This window comes from Crocuta crocuta, unplaced genomic scaffold, assembly GCF_008692635.1.
Source record: "Crocuta crocuta isolate KB4526 unplaced genomic scaffold, BGI_CrCroc_1.0 scaffold217, whole genome shotgun sequence".
Classification (NCBI taxonomy): Eukaryota; Metazoa; Chordata; class Mammalia; order Carnivora; family Hyaenidae; genus Crocuta; species Crocuta crocuta.
In genome coordinates, this window is record NW_027532208.1 from 1,285,630 (window position 1) to 1,304,574 (window position 18,945).

The following is an 18,945-nucleotide window of genomic DNA, read 5'->3' on the forward strand; positions in this document are numbered from 1 at the left end:
CAGAGGAGCAAAGGGGATACAGGAAAGTTGAGGAGCTGCCAGGTACCTTCCTGAGGGCTCCCACTGAAATCTTGAAAACTGCAATACTGGAGCAAAAGGAAATGTCACACTTCCCAGCCTAACTCCTTAATCTTAAGCGGGGAAAGGAAAGACATGGAAAGGGAACAGAGCTGACCCAAGGGGCCTACAGCCAGTCAGGAGGCAGGCCCCTCTGGGATCCAGGACTCCTGAGCACGCAAGCCTGGCGGACAGTGGGTGAAGAGTGCTTTTAGAGGCTGGGAGAACGGCAGCAGCAGGAATGGAGCACATGAAAGCAAGCTGGAAAGCCATTTCCAAGGGCCACTTAGTGTAAAGGCAAGGCGCCCCAGGGCTCAGCCACACCAAAGCTGCAACAGACTGCTGGTCACAATCACTACCCCAAGTCATCAAAATGTTAAGCCACCACACCCTCTATTAAAGAAGACAAGAGTGTGCATGACACATTTTGGAAAGGTTTCCACCCCACATCATTAAAACACGAGTTTTGGTGCTTAAAGGGATAAAATTCAGCAACTAGGAAATTTTCTTAAACCCTGGCAGTGACAGACAGACAAAGTCCCTTCTCAATGGATTACTTACTGCCTACTCAGAAAGCCTCCCGGGCCATAAGGAAGTCAGTCGGCCAAGGTTTTACCCAGGTTGAGCAAGAAGCGATCTGAAACCACATGGGTTCCCAAATAAAAACCACACGGGTTCCGCAAATTTTGATTTCACTCACTCACATGTTCTTTCCAGTGGCTACCAGTAAGTACAGCTGGTTCTCAGGCTTCCCCAGCCCATGGTGCCGCCAGCCTGCCACTCTCCGGAAAATTTTCACCTAATGCAGTTGACAATCATTCGCTTTGGAGAACCAGACCACAGCCCCCAGGGAGACCAAGGTGTTGAGTGTTTTCGATCCTCCTGGCCCTGTCAAGACACCGGGCATTCATCATGCTCCCTCCAGCTCTACAATACCCACCGGAAGGGGGTGAACCAAAGAGGGCCGATACAAATAAGACATGGGGGAAATCATGTTTTTCCAAACAGGGATAGGCCCATGCGAGTGAGCTGGGCCTCTCCCAGCTCCCAAAAAGCAGAGGAGATAAAGATGAACACCCACCTCAGGAGGACAGCTCCTTTGAGGTGGTTTCAACTAACAGAGCTGGCTGGCCTGGTCCCTTTCCTGGCTTAGAACCAAGGCAAGCAGAGCAAGTTGCAACACGCAGGCCCAGAAGCAAAGGTAAGACCTTCCCTTCCGTAACTTGCCAGGCCTGTACCAGGGGGCCCACTTTGGCAGTGTCTCGGGCCCTTAGGCTGGGGAGGGGGGATGCCAGAGAAGCCTCAGGAGCGACCAATGGGAGTCCTGTACCAGGAGAAAGCAACAAAGCCCATCAATTAAGTGACTTGGCTCAATCCCAGAATCCCAGTTTCTAGAACTATCTAGAAACGTGCCTCAAAATAATTTATAAGAACTTAAGAAGCCCCAGGAGGCTCAGCAGAACTGACCAAGTAGAAGCAGCTCTGGACCTGCTGGTAACCATTCTGGGCTGGCCAACAGCACACTCTTCTCTGAAAGAGTCTGACCCACATACCGGAAGGCGCCTCACAGCATAGCAGGTGGGACTCGGACAGCACAGAGCCCCGCTCGCTAATGCCTACGTGAAAATCCAGGGAGGCGGCCAAGCGAAGGCTCCTGTAGCCCCATTCCCAGAAAGAGCTCAGGTCCACATACCCCCCATTCCCTGAAGGAGATGCCTGGGAAGATGCCCTGACCTATTCTCCTCTGGTCTAGGGGCTCCCCCCACCCTCATCCCTCAGGACATCGCTGCCTTCCTGTCACTCTGCATTTAAGACAGCTCCAAGAACTCCATGTGTTCCTTCCGGCCTGCTGTGGGGCCTGGTTTAACCCCCTACTCTGCCACTTGCTGGCTATGCTGCCTATCCTGTCAACCTCAGTGTGCTCACCCGTAAGCTGAGGACACCACCTCCCATATGGTCATTATAAGAATCACTGAAATCACTCACACAGCCTGCTCAATAGGGCCTGGCTACGTGTGCTCAGTGAATGGCAGTTGTCATCCTGTCTTATAGAAGCTGGCAGGGTCCTCTGAAACCTAGCTTTAAAAAACTGCTAGGCATGCCTGAATGGCTCAGTCGGTGAAGTGTCCAACTTCAACTCAGGTCATGATCTCATGGTTCGTGGTTTTGAGCCTCACATCGGGCTCGATGCTAATAGTTCAGAACCTAAAGCCTGCTTCAGACTCTGTGTCTTCCTCTCTCTACCCCTGTTCTGTTTGTTCTCTGCCTCTCTAAAAAATAAACAAACATTGGAAAAAAATGCTAGAAGCCCAGGAGCCGCCAAGAAAGTCTTGTCCACACTGGGAAGCCCTCACCATGGTCAAGGAGGCAGGGATGGGACTGGGTAAGGAGTGCAGCAGCACCAAAAAACTGACTGGCCGACGTCAGTCCAAACCAACAAGATGCTGACCCACTTGGGGGGCAGGGCAGCCACAGGCCTGCTACAGGGTCCCACATCCAGTCACTACCCACCCTCTCGGGGCACCATCTCAGAAACTAGCCCCCCATCCCAGTTACCATTTGGAACTCTCTAAATGTTGTCTAAGCCCGGGGCGCCTGAGTGGCTTGGTCGGTTAAGCGTCTGACTTTCGCTTAGGTCATGATCTCGTGGTTTGTAGGTTCGACCCCCGCGTCGGGCTCTGTGCTGACTGCCAGCTCAGAGCCTGGAGCCTCTTTCAGAGTCTGTATCTCCCTCTCTCTCTGACCCTCCCCTGTTCACGCTGTCTCTCTCTATCCTAGAAATAAATATATTTTTTAAAAAATAAAATAAAATAAAAATAAAATAAAATAAATAAATGTTCTCTAAGTCCAACACCCTCAGTAATGATCACTGGACAAGGCCCCTCGTCAGTGACAGGTCTCCAAGCACCCAGGGAACACCCCTCACTGGCCACTCCAGGAGGTTTCCTGACTTTTTAGGTGCCCCCTCATCTGGATGGTGCCCATTTCATCATGCCCCTCAAGAAGCAGAGAGCCCCAGGAGACACCACGCCAGACTACACCAGCATGGAAGCCATCCTGTCACCTGACACCACCTGCCACACACTCAGCATTTTGTTTTCTCCTCAACCGTTAAGCACCAACACTGGGCTCATAGCCTTCCCTGGTCCAGACTGTGGGCTCGTGTGGGAAGATTCCACGTCTGTGTCTTTGGTGCCTGGCACAGAGGAGGAATCAACAAAACATTGTCAGGTGCATGGCACGAGCTATGTGGCACACAGGCACACCTTTACCTGCTCTACACCAGCCTCACTCTCCTGACTAGATGGACGAAGGAAGGCATTACTGTTTTAACCCACGTGGCAACGATCAGCACTCAAGCACCAGAGATCACGTAAGCTCCGTTCAACGCAAGGCTGTGGAAGGCCAGCACCCGGGCTCCAGGTGGCACAGGCAAAGGAGATGACGCAGAGACAGCAAGGAGGCAGGGGGCAGGTCTATAGGTATTTGGGCGTATCTTCCCAGCTAAGTAAAAGCAGAAACCCAAGCCCACTGACAGGGCACAGACGTGGACAAAATGACCCTCAATAACACAAGATACCTGACTCCACTGGCAGTGGGCAATCCTGAGGGCTGGTGCTGTGGTCCCAGGTGGGAGAGGCTGGAGCGGTAGACGGGCTGGTTCCCCAAGGAGGGTGGTGCCCCACCCCAGGGATTGGTGGTGTTCAGCCTGGGTGCAGACCTAGCCCCAGAGAGTGAGGGCTTATTGTATGGGGCAAAGGCCTGGTGGGCCCCAAAGACAATGGCGGTCCTGTGGGGAGGCTGGGGGACAGGGTAAGCAGGGAGGTTGGTCATGGAGTGGCGGTAGCGGCCCAACACGGGGCCGGTTCCACTGCCGTTGAGGCACTGATGGCAAGAGCAGGCGACTCCCGTGTGGCCTGGTGGGGCAATAATGGTGGTCACCGGATATGGGGGTCCCGCTTGACGCCGCACTTTACGGCAGAAGCTCGAAGTCTTGTTGGTCTGCGTGTAGGTGGCGTAGTTGACGGTATAGTTGTACCCCAGGGGAGCTAAGTCCACGAGCTGGTTGCCCCTGGCCACCTGTTGCTCCAGGAAGTCACAGACACTGGCTTCATATGCCGTCCAGGAGCCATCGTCACTCAGCCACTCCCAGACGATGCCCCGTCCCGGGGCTGAATGCTGGGGGAACAGATGCCTCCGCACAGCCCGCATGGTGCCTGTTTGAAGAGGGGGAGGACATGTAAATGGTTCATCTGCTAGCCACTCCAAAACAAAAAAAAGAGTTTAAAACTTCCTTTTCTCAGTCGGTTGAGCATCCGACTTCGGCTCAGGTAATGATCTCATGTCATGGTTTGAGGGTTTGGGCCCCATGTCAGGCTTTGTGCTGACAGATCAGAGCCTGGAGCCTGCTTCGGATTCTGTGTCTCCCTCTCTCTCTGCCCCTCCTCCGCTCATGCTTGGTCTCTCAAAAATAAATAAACATTAAAAAAAGAAAACAAACACCAACATGGTCAGTGTGTGTAGGGTCATGTTGCCATCTGACCTAAAGGCTGGTACCAGTTATTCTTTCCAAATTTTGGGTGAAGGGTAGAAAGCTCCCTCTCGGTAAAGAAACTCTGGCCCAAAGGAATCTAGTGGCAGAGGGGGACCTGTGCTCCTTGGCAGGAGTAGGGGATGCCAGGAGCTTAGGTGAAAGAACAGCTGTGGCTCAGATTCCAGGCTTTTTCAAAATACTGCTAATGAGGAAACATACGTAGCTTCACTTGAAAGAAAGACAGACAGAAAGACAGACAGAAAGACAGAAAGAAAGTAAGTTAAGAAAATTAAACCGGCCATAATCCAACCACACAGCTTCTCTCACAATGCATCTCTTCCATCTCGTCTTCTAGACACGCCCTTTCAGGGAGCTGACAACCACACTGAAAACTTTTCAGGCTGTTTTCTTGTGTTGGGCCTTGCATCTCTAACACTTTATATACAACTCATTATTCACTGTTACAGAAGTCTCTTAAGTGGACCTGCTATTCCCTTTGACTCTCCAGGCAGCAACTACAGGGAAATACCCTGTGGTTAGCTTTTATTCTTAATAAACCAAACCTGAAGACAACAGAGAAAAAGGGTTTCCAAGAGCACTTGCCAGAAGATGATCACTGCAATTTGCTTCTACTGGTCTCCTCGCCCCACCCCGCCTCCATCCTTGACAGCCAGAGGGATACTCTTCACCTCCAAATCAGATTACAGCACTCCTCTGCCCAAATCCTCCCATAGCTCCCCCTTTCAGAATAAAAGCCAAGGGGTGCCTGGGTGGCTGAGTCAGTGGAGTGTCTGGATCTTGACTTCAGCTCAGGTCTTGATCTCACAGTTTGTGAGACCGAGGACTGCGTCGGGCTCTGTGCTGACAGTGGGGAGCCTGCTTGGGATTCTCTCTCTCTGCTCCTCCCCTGCTTGTGCCCTTTCTTCGTGCACTCTTTCCTTCGTGCACTCTCAAAATAAACAAACATGAAAAAAAATTTTTTTAATAATAATAATAAAAGCTAAAGTCCCTTCAAAGAACAACCTTCCCCTCCCTCAGGTTTGTCTTTGTCCCCCTTCCTGGTGAACCGGTCACCCAAGCTCAAACCTTGGCCTCTCCCAGCACTTCCGTTCCCTGGTTAACACTTACTGCCATCTAACACAATACACAATCTCCACGTTACATATCTTGTTTGCTGCCTTTCTCAGTGGACTCCAAATATCAGGAAGGCAGGGACTTTCTTCTGTAGCCAACTGATTGGAAGCCTTAGTCCTCACACACCTGAGGACGCTGCCATAGGGATCAGAGTAGCGTTTCTCAGTCTCTGCACCAGCGACATCCTGGGCCAAGAATTCTTTGTCACGGTGCCAGTCCTGTGCATTTAGCAGCAACCCTGGCCTCTACTGACTAGAAGCCAGCGGGTCCCTTCCCCACTGGTGAAAATTAAAAATGTCTCCAAACACTGTGAAATAAACGTCCTAGGGGACAAAATCACTCCCAGCTGAGAACCACCGGGTTAGGCGGACAAGGCACAGCTCTGGGGGGAGACTGGTGGTCCCATTCTTGGTAATACTGACCAAAACCCACAAAAAGCCCAAATGTGAGCACACAGGAGAATGAAGTAACCTGCTCAGGTCACACGGACATCGTGCAGCAGAAGCAGAACTCATCACCAGGCCCCCCTTAACTAGCACGGCACTCTACCTCCGTGCTGGCCTCCCTGCCCGCAAGCCCCTCCAACCTCTGCAGGTGGAGGCAGACAGCTTGGGTTTGAGCAACAGGGGGAAGGGGTGGGGAGGGCCTCTGCACTGTGCTCTCAAGGCACTCCCTACTACGAAAAGGTATATCCCACACTGTGCCACCTATACCACTCACAGCACCTGTCCGGGACAGGACGAAACTCCAAGAGTCAACTCTACATAGAACCCCATGGTCAGCATGATGCCTGGCCCAAAGCAGGTGCTCCAACACATACTAGAGGCAGAAGGGTCTTACCAGTGTCCTGGCGGAACTGGGTCCAGCTGGGGAGGTCAATGATGTAAGGGGCCAGCAAGGGGTCAGCTTGGCCTAAGGGGATGCTCTGGGCCAGACTCCCCAGCCCAAAGCGCTGGCCCTTCTGCTGGACAAACTGCTGCTCGATGTAGCTGCAGACGGTGGCACTGTAGGGGTGCCAGGTGCCCAGCCCGTCCTGCCATTCCCACACAGCCACTGCCACGGGGCTGGTGTACACCTGAGCCAGGGAAGGGCCTGGGGCCATGGCCATCTTCCCTAGGACTCCCTCTTCTTTCCCAAATGGTTTCAGACCACTCTGGGCTGGAGTCTCGGGTTCATTGCCCAGTGCTTCCAGTAGACCTGTAAACAGGACAGACAGTTATCAACATACACAGTGTCCCTGAGAGTTGGCCTCAGTGCAGGGAGAAAGAAAAATCATATTCTCCCATAATCACTTTTTTTCCTAAAAGAAAAGAGCATTGTGAATCAAGTACCTGATCCTGTCTCTTTGTTCATGCAGCCAGGAAGAATTCGGTCAACCAAGCAACATACCTGGCTCTGTAAATGTTCAGGGAGATACAGTGGAGTGAATTTTGGGTGCTAATCAATAGCCCAGCCTCTTTTTACCAATCGTTTCCCTCTGACCTAACTACTGAGCATATCCTTTTATACTGTTTTCGTGAGTCATCCCGAATCCTTTGTGCACTGAGGTCATGATGCCCCTTACACCTGTGTGAAGACTCCTTGTTTGGGAGATACTGCTATGCTCCAGATGGGAAAAATCTGTGTCTCAGAAAGGACTGGGGCGGGGGGGAGGGGGGGCGCCCTCAAGGGCACAGGAGAGTAAATGGCAGAGCTGAGACTGAAAGCCCAGTCCTAGCCCACCCAGGTCTCTGGGCTACCCCAGGAGGCATCATTAACAACGAAGGGTGCCCTAGATAAACAGTAAGATCTCACAGATGCAGAAAGCCGCCTCTCCACACCCGGTCTGGGCCTAGCCGACATCACTCAGGCCCAGAGAGTTTACACCCAGCTTCTGAGACACTCTTCTCTCAGCTCCCCCAGCCCATCCTCTTCCCTTGTAAACTCTACTCAGCATTGAGGCCCAGCCTTCGTGGTTCAGGGAGCCCTTCTCTGGCCAACTGTCACGTGAGCTTCTCCCTTGCAGTACCCACCAGAACACTAATGCCTCTATATATGTATGAGTAGGATGACGTTCCAGATCTTTCTGCCCCTCCAGACAGCAGTAAGCCAGGGAGTCTGTCTTGTCCACAGTCATATCGCCAGCCCCAGAAGAGACCTTGTCATGTGCCAAGTGTTATATACATACTAGTTCAAAACACAGCTGAACAGGAAGTCGCCTGCAGAGGTCTGAAGAAGGGCGCTATGGTGTGAACGTACCATGCTAGGCGCCCAGAGCACCAGCACCCAGAGTTCAGGAGGAACAGGACCAGTGTAGTGGCGAACACCAAATATACTAGTCTGGTATACACCTAACAGACTGACAAGGTGACATATCTCCCACTTTACAAGGCTCAAAAAGGTCTCATTGAAGGTCACATGAATACTGCTGAGTGGCAGCAGAGAACAGGTCTGGATCAACCCAGCTCTAACCTCCATTCTGGGAGAGGAAAGCTCAGCCTGACTCCACCTTGGGCTCCACTTACAGTTCCCGCTGAGAAAGGGGGAAGGAGAGAGGAAGCTGTGTCCCAAGTCCCGGAGCACCCTCAGCTGTTACAGCACATCTACCCAGGGCCCTGGTGCCAGTGTGGTTCCCAGTCACACCACCTGCTCGGATTCCTACACAACCCTCATAAGCAAACACTGAATTTTCTCCCCATTTTGCCAAAGAGGAAACCAAGGCCCTGGTAGTTGCAGGGACTTGCTTACACAGTGGGACCCTGGGCTTTTTGAAGCTGTCCCTGAGAGTCCACTGCACCGTCAAGGTTTCGAGAAGGCCAAAGACACCTGCCTGACAAGGAGGGCAGAGCTGGAGCAGTAGGTGAAAAGAACAGGCACAGGTTTACTTACTCCACTCGCTGTATCATCCTGATGGAGGTACCTAAGCTCTCCGATTTGATTTCTCCCACTTGACAATGACGATACCAACATCTACACTCCGTGCTTTTCACGAGCATTCAGACAGGTGTGTATAAAGCACCCAGTACAGCACCTGGCATACAGCAGATATCCGCCCAGCCTGTCTTCCCTCCCTTTCCCTGGCCCCCCCTCCCTCCTGCCCCCGGGCCTCCTCCCCACCCCTCAAGTCTGGGTGAGGAGCGGCGGCCCAGGACAGCACTGGGCTACACAGCATGAGAATGTGGGCGATGAGTCAGGCCTGCAAGAACGCGGAGCACACCCACAGGTGCCAGAGCCGCCAGTGAGCTGCCAGCTGCTGTGAGAGCACACATCCTACTCTGGAGGATCAGACCTGAGATGCCCTTGGGGTGGCTGGCTTATTAGCTCCGTGACTACAATTAGAAGTCTCTGTAACCACATCCAGGTACAAATCACAGGACCGGTTTCAGAGCCAGTTACTCCCGAGCCCAGACTTTCCTCCTGGCACCTCCTGGCAGACGTTACTCGCCCGTCAGGTAGCGGGGGCCTCCCACAGGTCGGCACACGTGGTACGCCCCAGCATGTCCACACAGCCCCATATGAACCAACTCGCAGAACTCTGCCCAACAGCCAGAGAAATGCAGTCTGGTGCTGTAGCTGAAGCTTTTCCTGAACGTGTTCGGCCTCCACCGACCAAGGGCCCACCCTCCTCAGGCACTGTTGGGGTACTAGAGACCCAGAATGAAGAAGACACGGCACACAGCCGCTGCTCCCCCCTCAAACCAAGGCCCCCACCTTATGTCCACCCATACCAAATTCTACAAGTGCCAGAACATTCAAAGCCATTTCCTACCACCTCCCTGCTGGAGATCCAGATGGCGGTCTTCTCTTCACCAAGAACCCAAGCAAACATGCCCATCTTTCCACACTCAGCCACAGCACCCCGTCTCCTGAGGCCTCTGACCCACACCTTCACCAGACAAGCGCTGACTCCGCCCACCCACGTGTCTTCACTGCATCCCTGACTTATCTGCAAGGCGACATTCGCTGGTTTCAGTGTCTGGCTCCCCAGTGGAACAGGAACTCTCTGAGGGCAGCACTAGTGCTGACCCAGAGCGGGGCTTCAGTTCTTCAAATGCCTAATATCCCAGAGGGTCTGAAACACCAGCGGGCAGAAGAGAGGTGAGCCTTCGGTTCCAGGGGCCTGGGGCACATTTGAAGCAACACCCAGAAACGCCCACTGGCATTTCACTTGGATACAGCAATTACGCACATACAACAGCCACGTCAATGCGCCCATTCTCTGCAACGACCTCAGCCATTATGAAGCTGCAGTCCAAAAACCTAATTTGTCTTGGCTCCTAATGATGGGGGCTATTTAGGGTGTTCCTAATTATGAAAATAATAATTATTATAATTGGCCATGGAAACAGTCCTCAATCTGGAAGTAACCTGAACACCTACAACAATGGAATTCTTAAGTAAGTTACAGTACATTCTAACGATGGAATAGAAATCTTGAAAAATGTTTACAAAAGCCTTACAGACTTGGGGCACCTGGGTGGCTCAGTCGGTTGGGCAACTGACTTGATTTTGGCTAAAATCAGGATCTCATGGTTCAGGAGTTTGAGCCCCACGTCGGGCTCTGGCTGACAGAGCAGATTCTCTTGCCCTCCCCCATTCCTGCTCTATTTACCCCTCTCAAAGTAAATAAACATTTCAAAAAAAAAAAAAGAAAGAAAGGCTTACAGACCTAAGATAATGCTCACAACAAATAAAAAATACACGCTATGGAACTGCAGGCACCTACTGCGGGGCACACACTCTGCCTGGTGCTCTTGTCATCCAGCTCTCAACCCCCAACTGGAATCATCTACATTTTACAGAGAAGAGAACTGAGGCTAAAGAAAATTAAGAATGGGGGTGCCTGGCTGACTCAGTTGGAAGAGTGTGTGACTCTCAATCTTGGGGTTGTAAGTTTGAGCCCCACATTAGGTATAGAGATTACTTAAAAATAAAATCTTAAAAAAAAAAAAAAAGGAAATTAAGAATCTACCAAAATCTGTGATGCCATAAAGTCCTTTCTGCCCTGCATAAACTAATATTTAAAAGGCTGGAAGGGGCGCCTGGGTGGCTCAGTTGGTTAAGCGTCCGACTTCGGCTCAGGTCATGATCTCATGGTTTGTGGGTTTGAGCCCCGTGTCAGCTCAGTGCCGAGAGCTAGCTCAGAGCCTGAAGCTTGCTTCGGATTCTGTGTCTCCCTCTCTCTCTGACCCTCCACTGCTCACGCTGTCTCCCTCTCTCTCAGAAATAAATAAAAACATTTATAATAAATAAATAAATAAATGGCTGGAAGGAAGGGGGCGCCTGGGGGGCTCAGTTGGAGGAAACTGCGACTCTTGATCGCAGCAAGTTCAAGCCCCATGCTGGGTGAAGAGATTAGAAATAAATAAACTTAAAAAAAAAAAAAAAGGTTGGAAGAAACAACTCGAAATGTTAACAGGAGTGCTGGAATTATGGGATTTTTTGTGTTTTTCTACCTCTTTCTCTACCTGCAAGTGCTCTATGATGGTCATATTTATTACTTCTTAAGAGACCAAAGTTTTAAAAAGTATCAACAGGGGCACCTGGGTGGCTCAAACTGGTTGAGCGCCTGACTCTTGGTTGCAGCTCAGCTCATGATCTTATGGTTTATGGGTTCAAGCCCACGCTGGGCTCTGCACTGGCAAACTTGGAGCCTGCTTGGGATCCTCTCTCTCCTTCTCTCTCTGCCCTTCCCCTCCTCGCACTCTCTCTCTCTCAAAATAAATAAACTTAAAAAATTAAAAATAAAAAATATCAACAACTTTGACCACAAAAAAAAAACCTTCCTGCTTTCCTTTGTATTTTCTTGTGGGATTTAGCTGCAAGTCATGTCCATGGTACTGTGGCTGTGAGGCACAGAGGAATGTCGCTGTTCTACCAGAGAGGCGTTTTCACACATAAGAGAAAAAGTTACACGTGTCTCAGAGTCTTTCTATCTCTAGAGGAACTCAGACAAGCTTCCAAACAAGATTTGAGCTGGCACAAGAATGTGAGTGAAAACCATCCTGTCTAATTGTGGGCCTCCAGGTGGGTGAGCCACACAAAGGGACCCCACCACAGAGGCGGCCTCTAGGAAAAAGGCCTCAAGAGTGATTTTTAAAGTGGTGCTCGGACTGAGTGATCACCACTTTGCCAACACACTTCATCCCCCCACTTCATCCCTCCCAAGTCCACCCAAATTATGTAATGGCTCCGCACATGCCGGGCTCAGCAGTTCACCCTTCTGCCCATGCCTGGACAGTGGCTGTCCCACACCCTCCACTCTCCTGAGTGGAGATGGAAATGGAAAGATCTGTCAGAACCCCCCTATGCTAACATGCGTTGTGTGTGCGCGCACACACACACACACACTCCACACTTGCTGACTTTAAGGCAGTCACTTCCCTATCTGTAGGCTCCACCACTCAGGCAGTCGGATAGATTTACCAGCCTTTTACAAGCAGTGGGGTCTGATCAGAGGCCGCCCACTGAATAAAATACAGGAACATGAAGTGCTCTTTTTGACACGGAAATGGCCTCCATTCCTTCTTCTCAAAGGCCCAGGATGCTCTGCTGCAGAACAGAAGAGTTCTGAGGGGCATGGATGGGAAATCAGCGAGACCAGGTGACCAGGAAGCCTAGTTTTTTTAAGTAGGCCCCACGCCCAGGCCCAACATGATGGGGCTTGAACTCACAACCTTGAGATCAAGATGCTTAACTGACAAAGTCACCCAGGTGCCCCAAGGAGGCCTATTTTCTATGCCACCTCTCCTTTGGGCCTTTTCCAAGAAGCTCGGCCTCAAACTCCATACCCACCAGCTGACCCAGGAAGTGTAACCTTCCTAGACCTCTGACAGTGCAGCCAGCCCCCCGGGCCCTGTCAGGAAGCCCTCCCGCAGACCTGGGAAAATCCAATCCTACACACAAACCCATCCAAAGAAACGTTCTACCTGACTAGAAATGTTGTTTTTACTACAAATTAAAAAGAATGGAATGTTATTTTCTCGACTATCAAAATAGTACACACACACACACACACACACACACAATTTCAATACTTGCTGCTGGCAGAAGTACACGGAGTCCTCATACCACTGGGAAGGATAAACACTTTCCAGAAAAGTGTGGTAATAAGTATCAAGTGGTTTAGAAATGCTTACTTGCTTTGACCCAATAATCTAAGGAGATTATAGAAAACCTTCGACATATAGGTATTTGTCATAGCACTGTTCTGACCAGGTAAAAGAGAAGCATAGAGAAAACTCAACAGAAACACCAAAATGATCACAATGGCTGCCGCTGACCAGAAGAAACCGCAGGAGGCCTTTTGTTCGGCTTCCTTACACACTTGAACTCCTCACATTTTCTAAAGTGAAAGTATTACTCTGTTAGCAGTAACGTCTCTTTAAAATGCCCAACACTTATGGGGCGCCTGGGTGGCTTAGTCGGTTAAGCATCCGACTTTCGCTTAGGTCATGATCTGGCGGTTCGTGGGTTCGAGCCCCGCGTCGGGCTCTGTGCTGACTGCCAGCTCAGAGCCTGGAGCCTGTTTCAGTCTGTGACTCCCTCTCTCTCTCTCTCTCTCCTAGAAATAAATAAAAATATTTTTAAAAAATAAATAAATAAATAAATAAAATGCCCAACACTTTTAAAAGATCATCAATATAAACCAAACCAGCACCACTGCCGTGACTTAGCATCATTGCTTGAGAAGGCCACTAACTACCCCAGCGGGGGTAGGTCACAAACAACAGATCTTGTCAAAGTACCATGGCACCTCTTTGCCAAGAGACATCCTCATCTCTGAGTTGCAAGAAAAGGTATAAAACGGAACACCCAGCCGCCTAAACTACTGCAAGAGGTAGGCACTGCAAGACAGGGCTTTTGTCTTGAAAAGAGATGGCTCAAGCCAGAGACGCCCAGAATATACTAGGTTGCTGAGATATGGAAGGATACTGATACGTGATCTCTCCCTTGCACGCTGGGCTGCTGGAAGGGAAGTGACAACTCCTCTAGCGGTGCCTACCTGAGCCCTCCAGGGACTGGTCAAGGCAAAACCTTCCGAATAGGGCACCGAAAGCCACAGGGCAGCCAGGTGGCAGGCACTAGCAATCTTCTATCCCCTGTATCGAGGGATCCCCTTCAAACCTCTGCCAGGAGCAATGTGACCACTGGCAGCCGGTCAGGACAGAGCCCTGGTCCCCAGGCCTACCGAGGGGTCAAAATGGGGGAGTAGTAGAAGCAGTGGCAGGAGTAACAGCTATGGCTACCAACCAAGAGCTTACGATGCACCAGGCACTAAGTACCTTAGATGGGTCCTGGGGCGGGTCTTCTCTGGACTTTACAGAAGAGGAGATGAGGCAAAAAAAGATGAGCAACCTGCCCCAAAATATACAGGTCTAAGGAAACCTAAATCTGTTCCCAGAGTCCACTGAGACAGAAAGGGTCCCCCGACACTGGACAAATTGGCCTGCCAGATGTTTTTTCCTGGCCTCCACAGTTTTCAGTTTTTTAAAAAACTGAGCTGATGTTTAAGACTTGGAATATTCACCATTAAAAAAAAATTCCAGATTTCCAGCTTCTGGAAAGCAGAAAGTTGGCAACATTCGCAGCACTGACGTAGATTCGTTATCCATCGGGCAACAACTAACTAAACCACGATGGTGGCTTGGACACACTCTCGCCAGGTCACCAGTTATCACGACGCCCCCTGGGAGGAGTCAGCAAACTTTTCCTGTAAAGGGCCAGAAAGTACATACGTATTTCAGGCTTTGCAGAACAGGGGTATCTCTCCCATCTACATAAGTTGGCCACGCCAGCGTGAAAACTGCCACAGACAATGTGCAAACTAACTGTGGAGTGATCAGTGTACAGCTTCCCCAACATCATCGCTGTGCTCACACTGGGCTATAGTTGAGAAATGCTTCTCTGAACCTATTTCTTTACCAAAAGTAGGCAAGGGCCTCTGCAGACACATCAGTCTTTCCCTAGTACGTACCCTGTGGAATCTTTCTTAAACCCACTCCTCCCCTCTAGGAGAAGCAGCCACTTTTTTTTTTTTTTTAATGTTTTTATTTATTTCTGAGAGACAGAGAGACAGTGTGAGCAGGGGAGGGTAAGAGAGAGAGGGAGACAGAGAATCTGAAACAGGCTCCAGACTCTGAGCTGGCTGTCAGCACAGAGCCCAACGCGGGGCTTAAACCCACGAACTGTGAGATCATGACATGAGCCGAAGTCGGACGCTCAACCAACTGAGCCACCCAGGGGCCCCCAGAATCGGCCACTTCTAACAACCAATGTCCATGTAATATCCGAGTGCAATTATCTACCTGGCCCTCCACTAGGGCATAAGCCTCCTTAAGGCAAGGACTAAGGTTATGAAAAGATTTTTTTAAATACCACATAGAACAATGACTATAAAAATAAATAAATAAATAAATAAAAATAGGGGCACCTGGGTGGCCTGGTTGCTTAAGCATCTGACTATTGATTTTGGCTCAGGTCATGATCCCAGAGTCATGGGACCAAGCCCCACATCAGGCTCCGCAGTGACAGCATAGAGCCTGCCTAGGATTCTCTCATTCCTCTCTGCCCTTCCCCCACTCATGCTCTAAGTTAACAAACACGAAAAAAAATAAAAACAAACAAAAACAAACCATATCACTATGTTAAAATTAAGAACGGTTGTTCAACATGGGGTACCCAGGTGGCTCAGTCAGTTAAGCATCCAACTTTGGCTCAGGTCATGATCTCATGGTTTGTGAGTTCAAGCCCCATGTCAGGCTCTGTGCTGACAGCTCAGAGCCTGGAACCTGCTTCGGATTGTGTGTCTCCCTCCCTCTCTACCCTTCCTCCTCTCGCACTCTGTGTGTGTCTCTCTCTAAAAAATAAACATTAAAAAAAACTTTTTTAAAAGGATGGTTGTTCAACAAAAGAGGTCTTAAGTAGAATGACCTGTTACAAGCTGGAAGAAAATATTCACAATATGAACAAAAGATTGAAATCAAGAATATATAAAGAACTCTTACAATCTATAAGTTGGCAAAATCATAAGCAACTACTTCACAGGAAACACATAGGCCAATAACCTCATGAAGAGATATTCAATGTCAGGGAATAGCCCCATGTCAGGTTCTGTGCTGGCAGCTCAGAGCCTGGCGCCTGTTTTGGATTCTGTGTCTCCTTCTCTCTCTGCCCCTCCCCCGCCCATGTTTTGTCTCTCTCTGTCTCAAAAATAAACTACAAAAAAAGATTTAAAAAAAAAAAAGGAAAAATAAAGTCTGCTTATAGCGAGTGTCAGCAAGAATGCGGAGCTACTAGCGTCCCATATGCTGGTGCCGAGGGACTGGATACTGGTAGGACCACTTCAGAAACAGTCTGGCTACATCTACGAAAGTTGCGCATGATGACCCAGCAAAACATCACCCCTAAATTCGTACCCAAGAAAACCTCTTGCACCTGTACTACAGACATGTATGGAAATGTTCAGAGCAGCACACTTTCAACAGCAAAAATCTGGAAACAACTAAGTGCCCCTCAGTGGAAGATCAGATGCATAAGCTGTGGCGTGTTCACTCCATGGATTATTCGGTAGTGAATACAAATAAATCAGAGAACGTGCAATAATATGGGAAAATCTTAGCAACATCTTCTTACCTTCCTTAAAAACACAGGTACAATAAAACTACACGAGCATGAAAGCGAGGGGGTAATGGTTATCTCAGGAGGGAGAGAAAGATCAAATGATTACACGTATACTTTTTTTTGTTTTGGGTGGTTGGAACACAGGAACTTACTACATTCATTACAAATCACTTAGGAAATAAATGAAAGCAAGTCATGCATGAACAGTGATGAGCGGGTACTAATCCAGCTCTGTGTTTACCCGAGGTAGAAGTTAAAACTAACACATTTTAACCCAAGTGCCAAGCTCTACCCCTGACACAGGGTTTCTGTGCGGCCCACGGCCCCATTCCTGCTGGCCTCTTAGGTACTTTTAATATGTCTGAACCTAGGAGTGCCTGGGTGGCTCAATCGGTGAAATGACTGAATTCAGCTCAGGTCATGCTCTCGTGGTCCGCAGGTTCGAGCCCTGCGCCGGGCCCTGTGCTGACAGCTCAAAGCCTGGAGCTGCTTTGGATTCTCTGTGTCTCCCTCTCTCTCTCTGCCCCTCCCCTGCTTGTACTCTGTCTCTCTCAAAAATAAACAATTATTGGGGCGCCTGGGTGCCTTGGTCGGTTGAGCGTCCGACTCTCGCTTAGGTCGTGATTTCGCGGTTCATGGGTTTGAGCCCCGCGTCGGGCTCTGTGCTGACTGCCAGCTCGGAGCCTGGAGCCTGTTTCAGTCTGTGACTCCCTCTCTCTCTGACCCTACCCTGCTCACGCTGTCTCTCTCTCTCTCTCCTAGAAATAAATAAAACAGTAAAAAAATAAAAAAAAATAAACAATTATTTGGGGCACCTGGGTGGCTCAGTCAGTTAAGCGTCTGACTTCGGCTCAGGTCATGATCTCATGGTTCTTGGGTTCGAGCCCCACGTCAGGCTCTGTGCTGACAGCTAGCTCAGAGCCTGGAGACGGTTTCAGATTCGGTACCTCCCTCTCTCTCTGACCCTCCCCCGCTCACACTGTCTCTATCTCTCTCAGAAATAAGTAAAATGTTTAAAATAATAATAAATAAATAAACAATTATTTTAAAAAAATTTTTTTAATTTAATATGTCTGAACCCAGACTCATCTTCCTTCCTAATTCTCTTTTCCCCCTGGATTCCCTGGCCCCAGGCAGTTAGGAGAAAAAGCTGGGTTTCTAGATCCTCACAACTTTCCCCCGCCAGCCCTGCAGCTGCCGCGGCTTCCTTTTTCTCCTCCCCTTTCAGGCCCTGGTGCTGGCATCTGCTTGGGACTTGTATGCCTCTTACCCTGATAAGTATTCTCTCTGAACCGTCTTCCCCAAATCTGTCTCTCCTTCTGGTCCACCTGAGAGACAGGTCTGAGATTGAGCCTCCCAAAGTACACTTTCAGAACAAAGTTCAAGTTCCTTGGATTGACACGGAAATCCCATCACAGTCTGGTCACTTCCTATCAACTGTATTTGCCAGTGCGCTTCCTTTCAGTGCCTTCTTTTTGCCTACAGCTCCCCTTCCCCCAATCCATCCCTGAAGAGTTTAATGATACCTGCTACCCCCATGTACATCCAGTTTTCCCACCTCCATACCTCAGCTCTATACAGAACCACCCACGTAGCCACACATCCTCACCTTACCCATACTTTCAAGACCCACTTCATTTACTTTTTATTTTTTTAATGTTTACTCATTTTTGAGAGAAAGAGAGAGACAGAGAGAAAGCACCAGTGGGGGAGGGGCAAAAAGAGAGGGAGACAGAGGATCTGAGAGGCAGGCTCCACTCTGACAGCAGAGCCTGATGCGGGTCTTGAACTCCCAAACCGTGAGAGTATGACCTGGGCTGAAGTCGGACACTTAACCGACTGAGCCACCCAGGCACCCCAGGACCCAATTTAAACAGCACCTCCAAGATGCCTCGATGTGCCCAACTGAAAGAAAACACCTTCTTATCAACTTACACGGCACCTGTCTGCTCTTTACAGTTCTCTCAGTCCATTCTATCTATGGACTATGAGCAAACTGGGGGCCACACCTCTCATGGCGTAAGGAAAACAGTCACAAAGAGAATAATTCAGGCGCCTGGGTGGCTCAGTTGGTTGGGCGTCCAACTTTAGCTCAGGTCATGATCTCTCGGTTTGTGGGTTCGAGCCGCAAATCGCGTTCTTCACTGGCAGCTCAGAGCCTGGAGCCTGCTTCGGGTTCTGTGTCTCCCTCTCTCTCTGCACCTCCCCAGCTCGCACTCTGCCTCTCTCTCTCTCAAATATAAACATTAAAAAATTAAAAAACAAAAACAAAGAGAATAATTCAGTCTAATGCATCCCATGCTTTCCAACCAGTGTGCTCACTTAGTACGCCCTCATGGAATTCTAAAATCCTGCTCCCTGGAGCCTTGGCAGGGCCCCCAAAACCCTCCACACTCTGCCCTCTGCCTACTTCTCCAGCCTCCTCTACCCCACACCCACCCCTTGCTGCTTCTGGCACAAAGAACTGCTTACAGTGGCCCAGGCACACCAGGTAACTTCCAGACTGTGCAGGCACTGACTCCTCTGTGGGGCTTCTCCCCTCCTTTCCAAGTCCTCCTCCTCTTCCTCCTCCAAGACTCATCTTTGTCATCCTCTTCTCCCTCCTACCCCTTCCTGAA

At 49.9% G+C, this 18,945-nt stretch overlaps 1 protein-coding gene across 3 annotated transcripts in view; it reads right to left on the reverse strand.

Moving 5' to 3' along the window:
* Positions 1 to 18,945, reverse strand: part of DTX2 (deltex E3 ubiquitin ligase 2) — a 36,377-nt gene that overhangs the window by 15,483 nt on the left and 1,949 nt on the right. For all 3 annotated transcript variants that reach the window (XM_077777794.1, XM_077777793.1, XM_077777795.1), the window contains 2 exons: positions 6,566 to 6,922; positions 3,638 to 4,274 (listed from right to left, as the gene is read on the reverse strand). In XM_077777794.1, the coding sequence (XP_077633920.1) occupies positions 3,638 to 4,274; positions 6,566 to 6,833 (905 nt within the window). In that variant the 5' untranslated portion in view covers positions 6,834 to 6,922. Of the gene's footprint in view, positions 1 to 3,637; positions 4,275 to 6,565; positions 6,923 to 18,945 lie in introns of those variants that run through there.